The sequence below is a fragment of the Alosa sapidissima genome, chromosome 1, assembly GCF_018492685.1.
Source record: "Alosa sapidissima isolate fAloSap1 chromosome 1, fAloSap1.pri, whole genome shotgun sequence".
NCBI lineage: Eukaryota > Metazoa > Chordata > Actinopteri > Clupeiformes > Clupeidae > Alosa > Alosa sapidissima.
The window spans coordinates 23282456-23297225 of record NC_055957.1 but is presented as its reverse complement, the minus strand read 5'-3'; the positions used below and the strand labels follow the sequence as shown (position 1 = coordinate 23297225).

At 43.2% G+C, this 14770-nt stretch overlaps 2 protein-coding genes across 3 annotated transcripts in view; one reads left to right on the top strand and one right to left on the bottom strand.

Annotated features, from left to right (window-relative positions):
- Window positions 1–9817, bottom strand: part of si:dkey-92j12.5 (multiple PDZ domain protein) — a 32246-nt gene extending 22429 nt beyond the window's left edge. Inside the window, exons 1-10 of the mRNA XM_042098078.1 lie at window positions 9645–9817; window positions 8485–8564; window positions 7888–8069; window positions 6424–6597; window positions 5939–6075; window positions 5377–5587; window positions 4534–4656; window positions 3592–3792; window positions 2409–2511; window positions 2229–2317 (exon numbers count right to left, since the gene is read on the bottom strand). Coding sequence (XP_041954012.1) covers window positions 2229–2317; window positions 2409–2511; window positions 3592–3792; window positions 4534–4656; window positions 5377–5587; window positions 5939–6075; window positions 6424–6597; window positions 7888–8069; window positions 8485–8488 — 1224 coding nt within the window. The 5' untranslated portion in view covers window positions 8489–8564; window positions 9645–9817. The remainder of the gene's footprint in view (window positions 1–2228; window positions 2318–2408; window positions 2512–3591; window positions 3793–4533; window positions 4657–5376; window positions 5588–5938; window positions 6076–6423; window positions 6598–7887; window positions 8070–8484; window positions 8565–9644) is intronic.
- A 559-nt stretch (window positions 9818–10376) lies between these two features.
- Window positions 10377–14770, top strand: part of adgrl3.1 (adhesion G protein-coupled receptor L3.1) — a 92025-nt gene continuing 87631 nt past the window's right edge. The window contains exon 1 of one of the 2 annotated variants that reach the window (XM_042098058.1): window positions 10377–10833. The gene's annotated coding sequence lies outside the window, so the exon portion shown is untranslated. Of the gene's footprint in view, window positions 10839–14770 lie in introns of both variants that reach the window. The other variant, XM_042098049.1, reaches the window with a different exon arrangement.

The following is a 14770-nucleotide window of genomic DNA, read 5'->3' as shown; positions in this document are numbered from 1 at the left end:
ATGATGGGACTGATCCCCCCCCCCCCCCCCCCCAGTGTCACACATTAAGTAGAGAGGACAAAGGGCATGGGGAGTTGGGTATGGCCTGCGGATTTCTTTCTGTGAGGGCAACCAAGCACCAATAACTATCGTTGCAGTTTGCCAAATTACAGGAACATAAAAAAAGAACCAGTTTTGACCTCATGCTACATTGTGATTGTTGAAGACAGAATGCTGAGATGGTTGGAGAATGTGGGAAAGTTGCTGCAGTGGTCTTTGACTTGTATTATTATGACTGCCGTGCTAACAAAGTGGCGGTCATAAAGGTTTAGTCAGTTTTTTCTTCTTCTGGATTTTTTTTTTCCTTCAATGAATTTGTGTCAACGATTTCCGGGACACCATCGCCAAAAGGAGGTAGGCCAGACACAATTTTCTGTGAATATCTCGATAATTTCTCCAGTGTTACCTGCTCTGCACCAGACCTAATGCAAAACATAAAAAACATTTCCACATACTGTATATAGCAGTCACATACCCTGAAAATGTTATTAACTAATAATGTTAACGTTATTAGTTTTACAGTTGAATTAAAAACTCATCTCACGCGACTGCTTTTGAAATGTTTTTGTCTTTTCTTTGCAAATGAATCTGAAGCCTCTGCACCGTCACAGTGCCATCGACTGGCCTGGCATATGCACTACAGGGCTTTCTGTTAGTTTCACCTCTTCGTGTGGACGCGAGTTTTTTTTTTTTTACCGGTGTTATTAAAGGTGTGAAAGTGGTAAGAAAAAATATACCAGTTGGTTTCGTGTGGTCGTAGCCTAAATGTCTAAGTTGATTTGTTGTTGGATGTGAACATATACAATGACTAACATAAAAAGAAAAAACTCATGTGAAAAGGATGTGGTCATGAGCATATAGCCTAGCCTACAGCTGGATACAGTGGCTGTGGACATGTAGCCAAAACAAGAGCCTATGATGTTAAAGGAGTGGGAGCAATAACTTCTAACACAGTAGGCTAATATGTCATGTGCAGCATGATCACATGAAAATCGCAATCAACCCAATTATCCTACAGATCATAATACTATGCAATAGCCTGGCTGACCGGGCTACAGTGTAGCCTACTGCCACAGCTCTGCACGGTCCAAATGTAAAACCAAACAGAAGTCGCAGCATGCTCGCCGAAAACACGGTTGTGCAAACTATCTGTTTTAAACTTTCCTAGCCTTTTGTTGCCCCTGTCCCAAATTTGTTGAGACGTGTTGCTGGCATCAAATTCAAAATGTGCTAATATTTTCCATAAAATATTCACATTTCTCTCCTTCAACAAATGATATGTTGTAGTGTTGATATGATTTGTAAATCACAGCATTGTTTTTTATTCACATTTTACAAAGCGTCCCAACTTGTTTGGAATTCAGGTTGTATAAGAATGTTGCCAAATAAATATTCCATTTGATGTCATAATGCACTCAAGCAGACATGGCAGTTAATATAAGTTCTAGATTGCACAGTAAAATCAGAGAGGGTTCAAGCGGAGCTAGTAATCAAGGATCTTTGGTAAAATTTTAGAATGACTTGCAGTAATATTTTACTCCTGAAAATTAGTGACATTTGTTTTGAGTCTGCCTGGCCCCAGAGGTCAAATATAAAGTGGCTCCACGTCTGAAAATGAAGTTTAGAGTCTCTAGAAGCACTGGACAAAATGTCATGCTTTAGTCATAAAATGCACAATATGTTTTATATATGAGCTTTTATCTGCTCCACTACTAAGTTCAAATTCAATTGAAATTAGTGGGAGTAGTGTTCTGTGAGTGAAGAAAGAGAGAGAGGTACGTAAGCCCATGCCAGACTCATTAATTAAAATGTTACATTGTTTTAGCTCTAATGTGGGAACCTTTTTGAAATAGTCAGAGCTCTCGGGAACAGACCAGACCCACAAGTATCATATTTTAATTAGTATCACTGGGTCTTGGAGAAGGTTATACTCAAGTACTCAAATTTATTACGTTGGTGGTTTATTACGTTGGTAGGAAGTTATTATTACATTGGTGGGTGTTACAGTTGTATGCTTATCTTATCTCTAACATGTGTAAAGCACAATAGAACAAAGGATAGAGCAGCAGTGAATACTGCTGAAGTACACAAGGACCCTGTGCCGCCATATAAAAAACAACACACATTAATTGTTGCAATATAGAATTCTCTATCAATACAGATGCATAGAGAGCCTGTGATGAACTCACAGATAAGATGTGATCTCCAATGTGCAATTGTCCATTCTGGTCCACTGCACTGCCCTTCTCTATACTCTTGACCACAATGCCACTGGAATCTAGAATGTAAGGAGAGAGGTCATCATGCCAGGACGACTGTAGTGGCAGCAGCACACGGTGACTAAAGACCATCAGGCCCCTAAAGCATACCTGAGCCAGGGGGGACTGAGGTTCTGCCAACAGTGAGTCCCAGACCGCGTGCATTCTTAGTAAATCTCACATCATAGGTCTTATCCTTCTCAGGTTCAGAGAGCTGCAAAAAGAGTCAAACACGTCAACATGCAGATTACTGGCAGAGATGCTTCAGTGGAAAAGAAATTGGGATCTTACTGCTGTTTGCCAGACAAAGCTCTTGGAGCCATCACATCACATCCCTGACATTGACAAAGTAAGGCACTTTTCCAAAGAAGTGCCTATTCTTCCTCTGTGTGGTCGTCTGAAAAAGTCTGGTCGTCTGTTATTCTCGGTAATGTGTACTTGTCTCCAGATTTAGGGTGCATAGCTATAGCCTTGGTGTGCTACCAGAACACTGACGCAAGCATACCTCATTCACATCTAAATCTGTAGTCATCACCAAAGCACTTTAGGCTAATCAAGTATCATAGAGCAAAGAAAAAGTGCAGGCCTTATAATCCAACACACTTGTTGTTGAATTTCTTATGCGTGTGCTGAATAAAAAGTATTGGATCAAGCCACAGACTATTCCAACCAGTCACGCTTCCTCAGAAGCATGGAATGAAGTGGTGTGATTTGATTGGCTGTTGAGCATCTAATAATACATTTATAATACATTTAATTTTTATAGTGCTTTTCAAGACATGCAAAACCACTTAAAGGGAAACTTGGCAGGATTTCCCCCTCTGCTGGAGAAATTGTGCATTATGCTATTTCAAAGTGTGGAAAAAAGTTAACGATAAAGCACATGGATTTGTTTACAAGCTAGCAAAACGGTTAGCATAAGTTCGGCAGACAATGTGGATATTACAAGGTAAGAAACACGATTTAAAACGAGTTTCTTGTTTCTCACTTCTCTTTCCGGGACGATAGACTCAATGTTGCAAGGTTGGTTTTCCGCCTGGGGACGCTAGGGGCAGCGGGAAAAGTCACCATTTTCACCGGAACAGGTCATTTAACCATCCAAATGATTTCTAAACGGGTTTATTACATTGAAATAGTTGTCAAGTTCCCCTTTAAATATCAACAACCTTTGCCCAAAACACACACACGCACGCACACACACACACACACACACACACACACACACACACACACACACACACACACACACACACACACACACACACAAAGTCAAACAGGATCAGTTCAAACTCACTTTATGCACCTGGGCTGCTCTTGTCTCTTGTTGCTGGGTAACAGGGTGAGACAGGTCGTTGTCCGTGGTGTCTCTGGCGATGAGCAGTCTGACCCTGGTGCTGGCCTGCTTGAGCACCTGTGCCACCTGCTCACTGCCCATCCCTGCCAGGTCAGTGTCACCAATCCGCAGGATCAGATCACCACTGCGCAAGCGCTTATCCTGCACACAGCACAACGGAACTCAGTCCCAGGCAAACAGCTGATCTGGGATCAGCCTCCTTTGGCTTTGTGTTATGATTGTATCAAGACTAAGCAAAGATCAACACAGCCCTATATACATCCCAGAGGCACACCTCCAGTAGTCTTAACAATTCACCATTTAAAACCAGTCAGGTACTTCAGTTCAAGATCCCTCAACACCTCCACTAGACATTACAGTAATGTCCTTCAAAGCATGCCACATACAAATCACAGATGTGCACATAATCTTAGTGCTCCAAATTCTATCAAACAATTACGAATTAAGAAATCTAAATCAAATCGAACATAACAGCCTGACCTAAAGATGTCCTTTATTTGAGCAGTTGCCAATGCCTAGCCAGGTAATATGAGGCGCATATGAGGCTCATGACCACAATATCATGGAACACAGCAGTACCAGTAGACCAAAGGAAACCAATATGGCGGCCTTGTATTTTGTTGACAATTCCCAAAACACCCCCCATGTGAACAAAGGATTTGGGTGCTATCACTAGCCAGTGAGACAGGATTGCCATCAAGTGGTCACTGTGGGGGTCAAGAATCAAGAAGTCCCATCCTTGTGGAAGGTTTGTTTGGGCAGAGCCAGAGTGAGTCTACATTTCAGGACTGCTCCAATAGGCTGTACAATGTGCACTTTGTGTGATGAATAAATATGGACTACACTTCACAACATGAAAACAGGTCAAACGGCGCATGTTACCCGGTCAGCCACTCCCCCGGGGAGGATGGTCTTGACCATGATGCCTGAGCTCTGGCTCTCCACAATCCCAAAGCCCACGCCCGTGCCATCATTCTCCAGCTCAATCGCCTGGATATTCCTAAACTGGGAGAGTAAGACAGAGAGAGGGGGGTTTGGACAGGCCTAGAAAGAAACACTCACTTTCTGTTTACCTCAGTTTACCTCAGCATTCACACAGGCTTTGAGCCAATTTAGATTGAAACTGTTTCCAGTGCTATTCTAATAACACTGCAACGGTTATTATTTTCTGTAACATGGTGCTCAGGGGTTCAGGATTTGCAGAGTTAGCTTCAGCCAGTTAGCATCATGGTGGCGGCTGGCCACCACCTTTAAAATTGGCGTTCGACGTGCTCACTTCCAGCCATATTTTCACAAACAAGCTGCCACATTACTGGGGGATGTAAGAGTATGCTGTCCATGTGGATTGGCAGTTTCCAAGCTTGGAGGATCAGCCAATCCACATGGATGACGTAATTTGTGGCTTTTGAAAATGTGGCCAGAAGTGGGCACGTCAGACACCGTTTTAAAAGATGAGGACAGTCAATTAGGGATATTTTTGGCTGAAGTAGCTAGCCTAGCATCGGCCATTGAAATTAATTGGGGTGGTACTTCCTCTCTCTCTCTCTCTCCAGGTCTGTATAATGCCTCCATGATAGTGCCTGTTATCAAAGTACATTGCAACAATACATTATTATAACCTTATCCTGCAATGCAGCTGTTTCACCACATCAGACACACTGCAAAGCAACCAGATGGTTACAACACGTCTGCTCGCTATATAAGGAGCTGTTGAAGATGTCATACATTGTGGAGTTCTGAGAGGTCCTTGGGTAGGGAGACTGTCCTGGTCATCTGCGGGGTGGACAGCTGAGGGATGGGTCCTCTGGCAATGGTCAGCGTGACCTTGTCAGTAGTATTCTGCATGGCTCTCACTGCCTGCTCCTGGGACACGGCGGAGTCAAAGAGATGCCTGTCCACTGCCAAGATCTGATCTGCCGGCTTTAGACGACCATCCCTGAGAGATAGAGGGAGAGAGAGAGAGAGAGAAAGAGAGAGAGGGAGGAAGGGAGAGAGAGACAGAGAGAGTGAGAGAGGGAGGGAGAGAGGGAGAGAGAGGGAGGGAGATAGGGAGAGAGAAAATGACTACCGATTGCAATGCTTGATTTATTGCTCTTTGGGCTAAATAGCATCCTACCTACACAAGTGACAGGAATATATGTATTGAAGCTTATATGGTAGTTCTCCAAGTAAACATGCACAGCATAATTCCAACGATGATGGTGTTGCTCTTCTGCAAACAGCTCACAGAATGACACATACTCCGTTCAGATGTATATTGTGGTGTGGGTGCAAGTGTGTGTCATACCTGTATGCTACACTGCCTGGTTTGATCTCCTCCACAAAAATGCCCAGTCCTGTGTTCTTCTCTGTTTTAAGAGCCAGCACACTGAAGCCCAAACCAGTCTGGCCTTTAATCAGCTCTATACTGCCCACATATCGACCCTGCAACACACAGATAGCTCTCTTAAACAGAACCAGCTACACTACAGCCTCCAACACCACCACCCTGTAAATATGCTCTCAATGCAGGTTAATTTCTGTGGCGACTAACATTATACCCAGAACACCACACTGCAAGGCACTCAGTCCTTAGTCTTTACTCTGAAAACAAATCCCAGAACAATGCACACTATTTATTATTATCTGTGAAGTAATCCTGAATGTGCACAAAGTTATTCTGTACAGTATGTTTTCACATTGGTCAGAAGAGATCTGTTTCCACCGGAGACGGCACATGGTCTGTGGGGGACACTTGTCAGGGTGGACATGCACGTTGGTTATGGGAAGCACCTGAGCCAAAGAGCGGATGGCATAGTCAAACTCGTCCTGGTCTCTGCTGGCGCTAGCGGAGGGGAGAGGGTCCAGGGAGCCAGTGTGGTTCCTGGAGAGCTTCGATAGGGTACACGTCTCAGCATGCTGGGTGACTGGGTCCTTCATGGACTGAGATCGGGGCAACTTGCTGCCCTGCTGGATGAGATGATACATAACATATCAGTGCACAGATGGACAATGGCAATATACTGTATATCTGAAGTCATTTGCTCAAACACACACACACACACACACACACACACACACACACACACACACACACACACACACACACACACACATACTGTCAGTGTAAACGGAAAGGTGCTCAAGGGGGACTGTTATGTCATATGTGTCAAAGCTATGAAGAATTATTGACTGCAATGAGCTACCTGGGAATTGTTTGTGTATGTAAATGAGAGAGGGCGAGACAGTCAGAGAGAAAGACAGACATGGCAAGATAGAAAGAAAAACAATAAATAAACAAAAGGGAATTGAAAAGTTAGATACAAAGAGAGCAGGAAAAGGAGGGAGACTTTGTAGCTAGTGTCTGCCCCTCGTCTCTGTGCGGCAGAGCTGCTGAGATAAGCTGATTACAGATCCTGTTTAGCTACCGCAGTGAGTAATTACAGTGTTATGTCCCTCCTAGTAAAAGGCAAGAGGCCGTAACACAGTGGCCTTTCACCTTTACCTGGCACAACCTATCTTCATGAAGAACCTCAAGTAGGCACTAAGAGACAGTCAGCAGGTAGCATGGCATTTCATAACAATCAGTGGGGTCAGAATCTCCAGCAAATTATTTTGACTGTCCTTCATTTTGGAAAAGGAAACAGAGAGTGTGTGTGTGTGTGTGTATAAGTATAAGTATATATACTCTTTTGATCCCGTGAGGGAAATTTGGTCTCTGCATTTATCCCAATCCGTGAATTAGTAAAACACACTCAGCACACAGTGAACACACAGTGAGGTGAAGCACACACTAATCCCGGCGCAGTGAGCTGCCTGCAACAACAGTGGCGCTCGGGGAGCAGTGAGGGGTTAGGTGCCTTGCTTAAGGGCACTTCAGCAGTGCCTACTGGTCGGGGTTCGAACCTGCAACCCTCCGGTTACAAGTGTGTGTGTGTGTGTGTGTGTGTGTGTGTGTGTGTGTGTGTGTGTGTGTGTGTGTGTGTGTGTGTGTGTGTGTGTGTGTGTGTGTGTGTGTGTGTGTGTGTGGCCTCTCTGCATATCTGACAGGTCTCATGTGTATGTGTAAGTAGGGGGTGTTGGGTTGTGTGTGTGTGTGTGTGTGTGTGTGTGTGTGTGTGTGTGTGTGTGTGTGTGTGTGTGTGTGTGTGTGTGTGTGTGTGTGTGTGTGTGTGACCTGTCTCTGTGTGTGTGTGATCTGTCTAGGACTGTGTGTATGTTTCTGTGTGTGTGTGTGTGTGTGTGTGTGTGTCTGACCTGTCTGAGGCCGTGTGCGTATGGTCCCTGCTGGCTGGCCTCCTGCATGAGTAGGATCTGTCTGAAAAGGGGGCTCTGCAGGACGCTCTTGAGCAGGTTGAGCTTCTCCTCTGTGGGCGCCTCCCCTCTCTCCTTCAGCTGTGCCTGGAGACGTTCCACCGCCGCCAGGGCACGCTGGGTATCTGACAAACAAACAAACAAACAAACACAGCAACACTGCAAAATATGCTTTTTATATCCACTCTGCAACTTCAAATGGAAAGCGTTTCTTTTTATACATCCCTACAGAGATAGAATCTAAAATATCTACTTGAGAAAAAATACTCAAATCCATTATTAGACTTTTTCCATTTTATTCTCTTTGGTGTTTTACATCAATATCCAATTAATAGTTTCACTTTTCAGCTCCATTAAACCTATAATGGCAACAGAAACTACAACAGCATGTTCACACTTCTTTGCCTTAAATGGTATGGTGTTATGATTGCTGAGTCTTTGAGGCATAAATTTGCTTGTTATGAATGAGCTATGTATCAGTGAATGTTTGTGTGATGCTTGATACGACACTTGAACTGATGCTTATTTTGGTGGACTTACCCATGATGTCAGCCATTAATGTTGACCCCAGACACTTGATATCTTCTTTCAGTAATGTATCAGTGTGGGATATTCACTATCTATGGGACATTTATAAAGAAAATACATAATTTATCAGTGTGGGATATCCACTACCTATGGAACATTTATGAAGACAATATGTATGACCTAAGGGGCTGCGTAAAGGCAAGAATCTGGTGATACAATATGTATCATGATACAGGGTATACAATCACTGTGTGCCATGCATTTTTGCATGTCAACTATATATTTAAAATGTATAGTGTTTTTGAAGCCCCTACATGATGTGCAAGACTATAGGCTATGTACTAGTCATATCTTTACATATGAACACAAGCCAAATTATGCACAATGGGCAATGGTGCACAGGCAATTCATGACTATTTTCAACCTCTATAGCAGGACCCCATATGGTCACTCTTTCTTTTAAAGTAATCTGTGTATATGTTGTGGGTGTGGGTCACGCCGTGGTCTTTGCTATGGCAGGTACCTGGAGTGTGAGGAAGAATCTGTAAACAAGCTTGTTTGTACTTGGGTGTTCACTAATGCTCTTATTTAAAGGATTAACATCTGTAAATGGCCTTAACTATGGACTACAGTAATGAACTTAGACAGATGGCCTTACAACCATTTTGATTCAAGTGTTCACACTAACAGTCATCTTCTGGGCGTGCACATAATAAAATATACTAAAATATGGCGTATTAATATATTCAAAACTCATGTATTCAAGCTAACACATGCACCTGCACATAGACCTATACACGCATAGACAAATAAAACTAAAAATCTACCTATTCGATATTACTCATTATGACAGCCATTTACACTTGACATTCCGGCATTCATTTGAATGTCCTGGAAATGTAACTGCTTGAATAAAACAGCTAGCGTCCATATATTTATAAATATTATAGGCTACCCGACTGTGAAGAACAGGGTTGGTAGCCTGTGAGACACGAGTAAGGCTGATTAACTTGACAGAAAGTAGGGGTTATATATTAATGGCGAGAAGTAGATTAGCCTACACATTAAAAAAAATACTTCACTTTAAAATCAGTGCCCTCGCCGATGCCTCCTGACTCTTTAACATAGACAGTGGACACCTACTGTCCTGAATCCCAATCCGCTTTGCTCACCTCCATTTCTCCTCCTTTCCTGGATCAATCAACAGGTTTCCCATGGGCTCAAACATCACCCGTCGAAGAAAAAAATACCATTTGCTTACAAAACCAAAACCATAATATTGACTAAAGGTAAGTTAGTTTGAGTTTAAGACGTTAACTTTTTTAACACAAAGGTTTTCTAAGGACGATAGCGAGAACAGCGTATGAATGACACTTGACAGCCACAGCGCATGCCCACAAAGCACATCTGAAGAGCTGAAATCTTGCGCCTTTAGTTCACAACGTGAACGCGCTCCTCCCACGTCTCTCACATTGGCTTCAATTCTACAATAAACGTTCACAGAATAATCTTGATAATACTTCTCCTACTATGTTTAATGGAGTGGTATTTTGCACGACCTTCCGAAATAGCATATTCCTAGGCTATACATTTTAATAGGCCTATATTAGTCGTAGCCTACCCTAGCGTTTGAAGAATATTATTTTGGTTGGAAATTTGTTTAATTAGAATACGATGGAAAATCCATAACATGATGATAGGTTGTGGGTGTGTTGTGCAGACTAAAATGACTCGTAAGGCTCGTCGTTAGCCTAAGCATGCCATAGTGTGAGTCTAAGGCCTAGGCATGCTTTCGTTGCTAGATGGAGCTCCAGCTCTTGAAATGTTGACTAGTCGAGTACCATTTCAGCCCTCAGTCCCCTCCTTCGCTGCATCAGACAGCACTGTACTTCCAAATTGGCTTGTCATTTTCTCTCAGCGCATTCTTTCGCAGGCAGATCGGGGTCCTCCACGCGTGGACGTTTTGAAGACACCTGCGAGGATAAATGCGTTCGGCCACTGCCGAGTTCAAGATCTATGATGCCTACGTGCTTTTTCCGCTATTGTAAGGGTGATTTGGATACAAAATAACTAGCTTCCAGTTTATCTGACGCTCATTTTCTAACGGGCGAAGGATATTCCATATTTCACTTATAACATCACAGCGTGTTAATGGCCGAAAACTGGAGTCATTAGAAGAAATAGCATCTTGACGCGAATAGTCAAATACTGTCATCATACCCTATTATTTTCAACCCATTTTAATTGATATTCTACCGGAGGACTTATATCGCAACCGGAGTAAATAGCAATTTCGAGGCCATCCGCCGCGGTTTCAATGGAGGGATCTGCACGCGATCATTGCTGCGGTAATGAGATGTGGTAAGGTAAGACAGCGTTTTTTATGTTTTCATATATATATTGCCATTTAATTCATAGCTTATTTGTGCAACGACGTAATTAATAGACATTGCGCTTCATGACAGCTGCATCCTTGTTTGTGATACGCATTGGCGAAGATAGCTACCTGATAAGAATGTTTAGGGCATTTGACACGCTAAATCATATCGTTGTCTGTGTGTGAAGTACCGAAGCATGGCTGATGCCTTTCGGTCTATCGTGTGTGGTTTTCTAATGGGTGTCGCTCAGTTAGTCCATTTTGTCATCAAGCGACTGCTTCTCAGCCTCCCTTGTAATGGAATCATTGCGTTAATTCATTTTGAAAGAAAGAATGATTCAAGATAATAGAGTTGGCCGACGCTGCGGAATGTTGTCCATGGATGGGGAGGGTTGCAGGTTCTCAGTGACTTCAGGCATTTTTCCTTTTCGCAGTACACCCTTTACATGACAACAGTCTCAACATCTGTATTCAGATTTAGAGAGAGGCATGTGTCCTTATCAGAGGGCCGCTTCTGATGGCACGGAAAAAATGGAGAGAATTGCATGACAAAGTAGCCACCTCCTCTAAAGCAGTACCACAGTAGTAGTCTACAGTGTCCTTGACTTTGAACAACATTAACACTAACGGCAATAACGATGATTTGTTGGTGAAATGTGGTACTTGTTCTTCTTAAATATAGGCCTAGATATATTTTGACTACTGGGATCAAAGTAATGCATGTGGCCTATATGTCCAGTGCTCTCCCTGTGTTTACCTCCACTGTAATGTAGCACATTGCCTTACTTGTAGGCTTTGCAGATATTCATTTCCAGTATTCTGTCTGTCTGTGACTAATAAATGATATCCCTTAAAGGTTGAATTAATTAAATCTTATAATCAATTTATTACTGTTTCTAACTTAAGCAATCGTAATCCATCATAGCCCATGGCGTCCTTCTCATTAAAAGTCAATCAATTGCTTGCCAGATTTGATCTGCCATACCAAGTCAGTCAGATAATCGGTGATTCACAGATTACCTCATGGTTTGAGGTAAGATAGTATTCATGGAGGTTGGTAACCACAGACGGAACTACAGTAGATACAGGTTTCGGGCTAAAGACCTGTCAGTGACAGTATTGGGTTACAGTCATCTCTTTTCCTTTGACTGTTGAGGTAGTCTCCCATATTGTTTTGTACAAATGTCTGTTGACCAAATGAGCTACACTTGGACTGCCTAAATGTAAGTATCTTCATATACAATTAGTAGCAGAATTGCATCTGTCAGACTTAATAGGGAAAGCACAACAGGAGAGAGTCTGGATGCTGGTTCAGCCTCTGTGGGAAACAAATGTGTGTCTTATAATAAACTAGCATTTAGGGAATGCTAGTCATTGTTTGCAAACTGTAGTTTGATGAAGGCTTGTTGTTTACATGGAGGAAAGATGTGTTGGCCAAACCCAACAATGTCCACTGATCCAAGCACAACTTAGTCTGTTGAAGTTGATGTAAGTCTACTTTTTGCTTTGAATATGGAACCAGGGGCTCAGGCACAGCTGTCTCTGTCTTGGGAGAAGAGCAAGAGAGTAACTAGGGAACTGAAATACTGCTGTTCCAAGTATATACTCTGTTTACATATTGTAAGTCTCTCTTTCTCTCTCTCTCTCTCTCTCTCTCACACACACACACACTCGCTCTCTCACACACACACACACACACCCTACACTACACTACACTACACTTCCATGCAATTTCAAGCACACACAGCTTGGCCCAGCTGTTTAGCCACAAAATGCCAGCCCAAGGACATTTTTATTTTTTTCTTCTCGCTTTGCCAGGTGAGGACAGGCATGTTGCTTTATTTGATTGTACTTAAAACTTTTATCACTTTATCTTCACCACAGTGTTCATGATGAATGCTGAACCACCCCCCCCACCCCCCCCCCCCCCCCTCGGCCACAGCCACTCTGATTCAATGGACTGTTGAAAGGTTCACAGATTTTTTTTAGAACTCGGCAGGAAATTATTCACAATGCTCCCTGGCATGCCTCATAAGGAGGAGCGCCCTGCCATTCTACAGCACCACCGGAGAGAGGAAAGAGCTTTGCGCACAATGCCTGTCACCTTAAGGAAAAACTGTTTTATGGTACACATGAATGTGGCGGTTTGAGTCACTGCCTGTGTGATGCAATGGGCTCAGGGACACTGAGCATCCACTCAGGACTGAGGTCATCATCCACTGCAGCACACTTTGAACGTCCACGAAGGAGAACTCTTTACATAGCATGGTGACAACAGACGATATTTTGGCTACATTTTGGTTTATACTGGGACTTCCATTGCTGCCTTGGTTATATAATGGGATACGGTGTGTCACTCAACAAGGTTTGGGGAACAACAGGCATAACGTCACTGTGCTGCATACAATGCTGTTGTTTACACTCCAGACTCCCGTGCGTGCTGTAGATGGGCTGAGCCCTAATCTCCAGATCTGATTTGGGGAAATACAGAAAGGGATGACAAAATGCACATGATCCGAACTGTTTATAGAGCATGGGGGTTTTTCCTGAGGTTTTGTATTGTACTATTGTATTGAGTGGATATCTATGTGTATAGCACAAACAAAATGAGTCTGTTTATTAGTTTAAGAGCATAATCTGAGTCACTGGGCTAATTTTGAAGTGGATTGTCTAGTGGCGCCTAGGTGCTGGACTGGTGGAATAGTGTCATGAAAGAGAGCTACTTTTGTAGCACGCACAGTTACAACAGATCATTACCAACAGAGCTGTTTTGAACCCTCTCTGAAAGCAGTGTGTTTACTTTATGCTTATTTTTGCCAGGAGCCATTTTCTGATTGCAGGCAGCTGTCATTACACATAGAGAGCTGGAATGGATTTATTGCTTGACTAGTTACCATTTGAGGAGTGGAAGGCTCCATTAGAAGTTGTCAGCGCAACTCTACCTGTGTGGAAGAGTATGTGAGCGCCGCTGTGAAGTTTGTGATGTTTAATTCATTTTTAAACGTCAGCCGCGTGGCACAAACATACGGCACCTGTGATCTTCCGTCGTCGGCGCACCTCTGATCACAAGACGGCAGCGCTCGGCTGCTTCAGAGTGCGCACGCTAACAAGTGGACTGAGATGGGAACATGCTCCATTGTTTGAGGTGATCCGGTGTAGGAGGCAGGCATGTTGGTATCTGTGTTGGGATCTGTGCTGTCATCACATGCATTAGTACCTGCGGGGCTGTGTTTTCCCTCCCTTTCTCACAGCACTCGGGCTGTTGGTGTTGCTGCACTGACACGGACTGGACTGACTTCCTGATGAATGGACGGCTCCTCAGACGCTGGCACTGATGGCTGCTTTGCGATTACAGCATCCATATGGGGGAAGCAAGTGTGGATTTGATTTGAATGAAGAAATTATTTTTGGAGGGCTGGTAGTAATGTACTGACTACTGACAGTATTGACAGTAGAGTATTCATATGAGGGAATTGCACTGGATTTTTTAATTTCCTTTCCCATATCCCAACTAAATAGCTGCATTCCAGAAACAGCATTACAGATTTAGTTATTTGTGAAGTAGTCATCGTTCTTGTTGATTTCTGCTTAAAAGGATGCCCAAGAGAAACTATGAATTTCTACACTTGAGATTGAGTCTTTTTTAATAAAAGCAAAATTACTTTAAGGTGTTTTACTACCATTGACTCTTTCCATCACAAATTAAGCCTACAGTGTAGAAGAGAAAGTCAACATGTGTTCACTGGGCTGCTGTGAGAGATGCATCTGGGTGCGCCTTGGAATGTAGGATTGATCCCTGCTGATCGACCAGGTTCTGAAATAAAGAGGGAGATAATAACAAGCCTGCAGGGCCGGCCTATGCTGTTATTATGATGAAGCACCACCAGTCAGCGTTAAGAAATATCTAGTAGAAATGTTTAC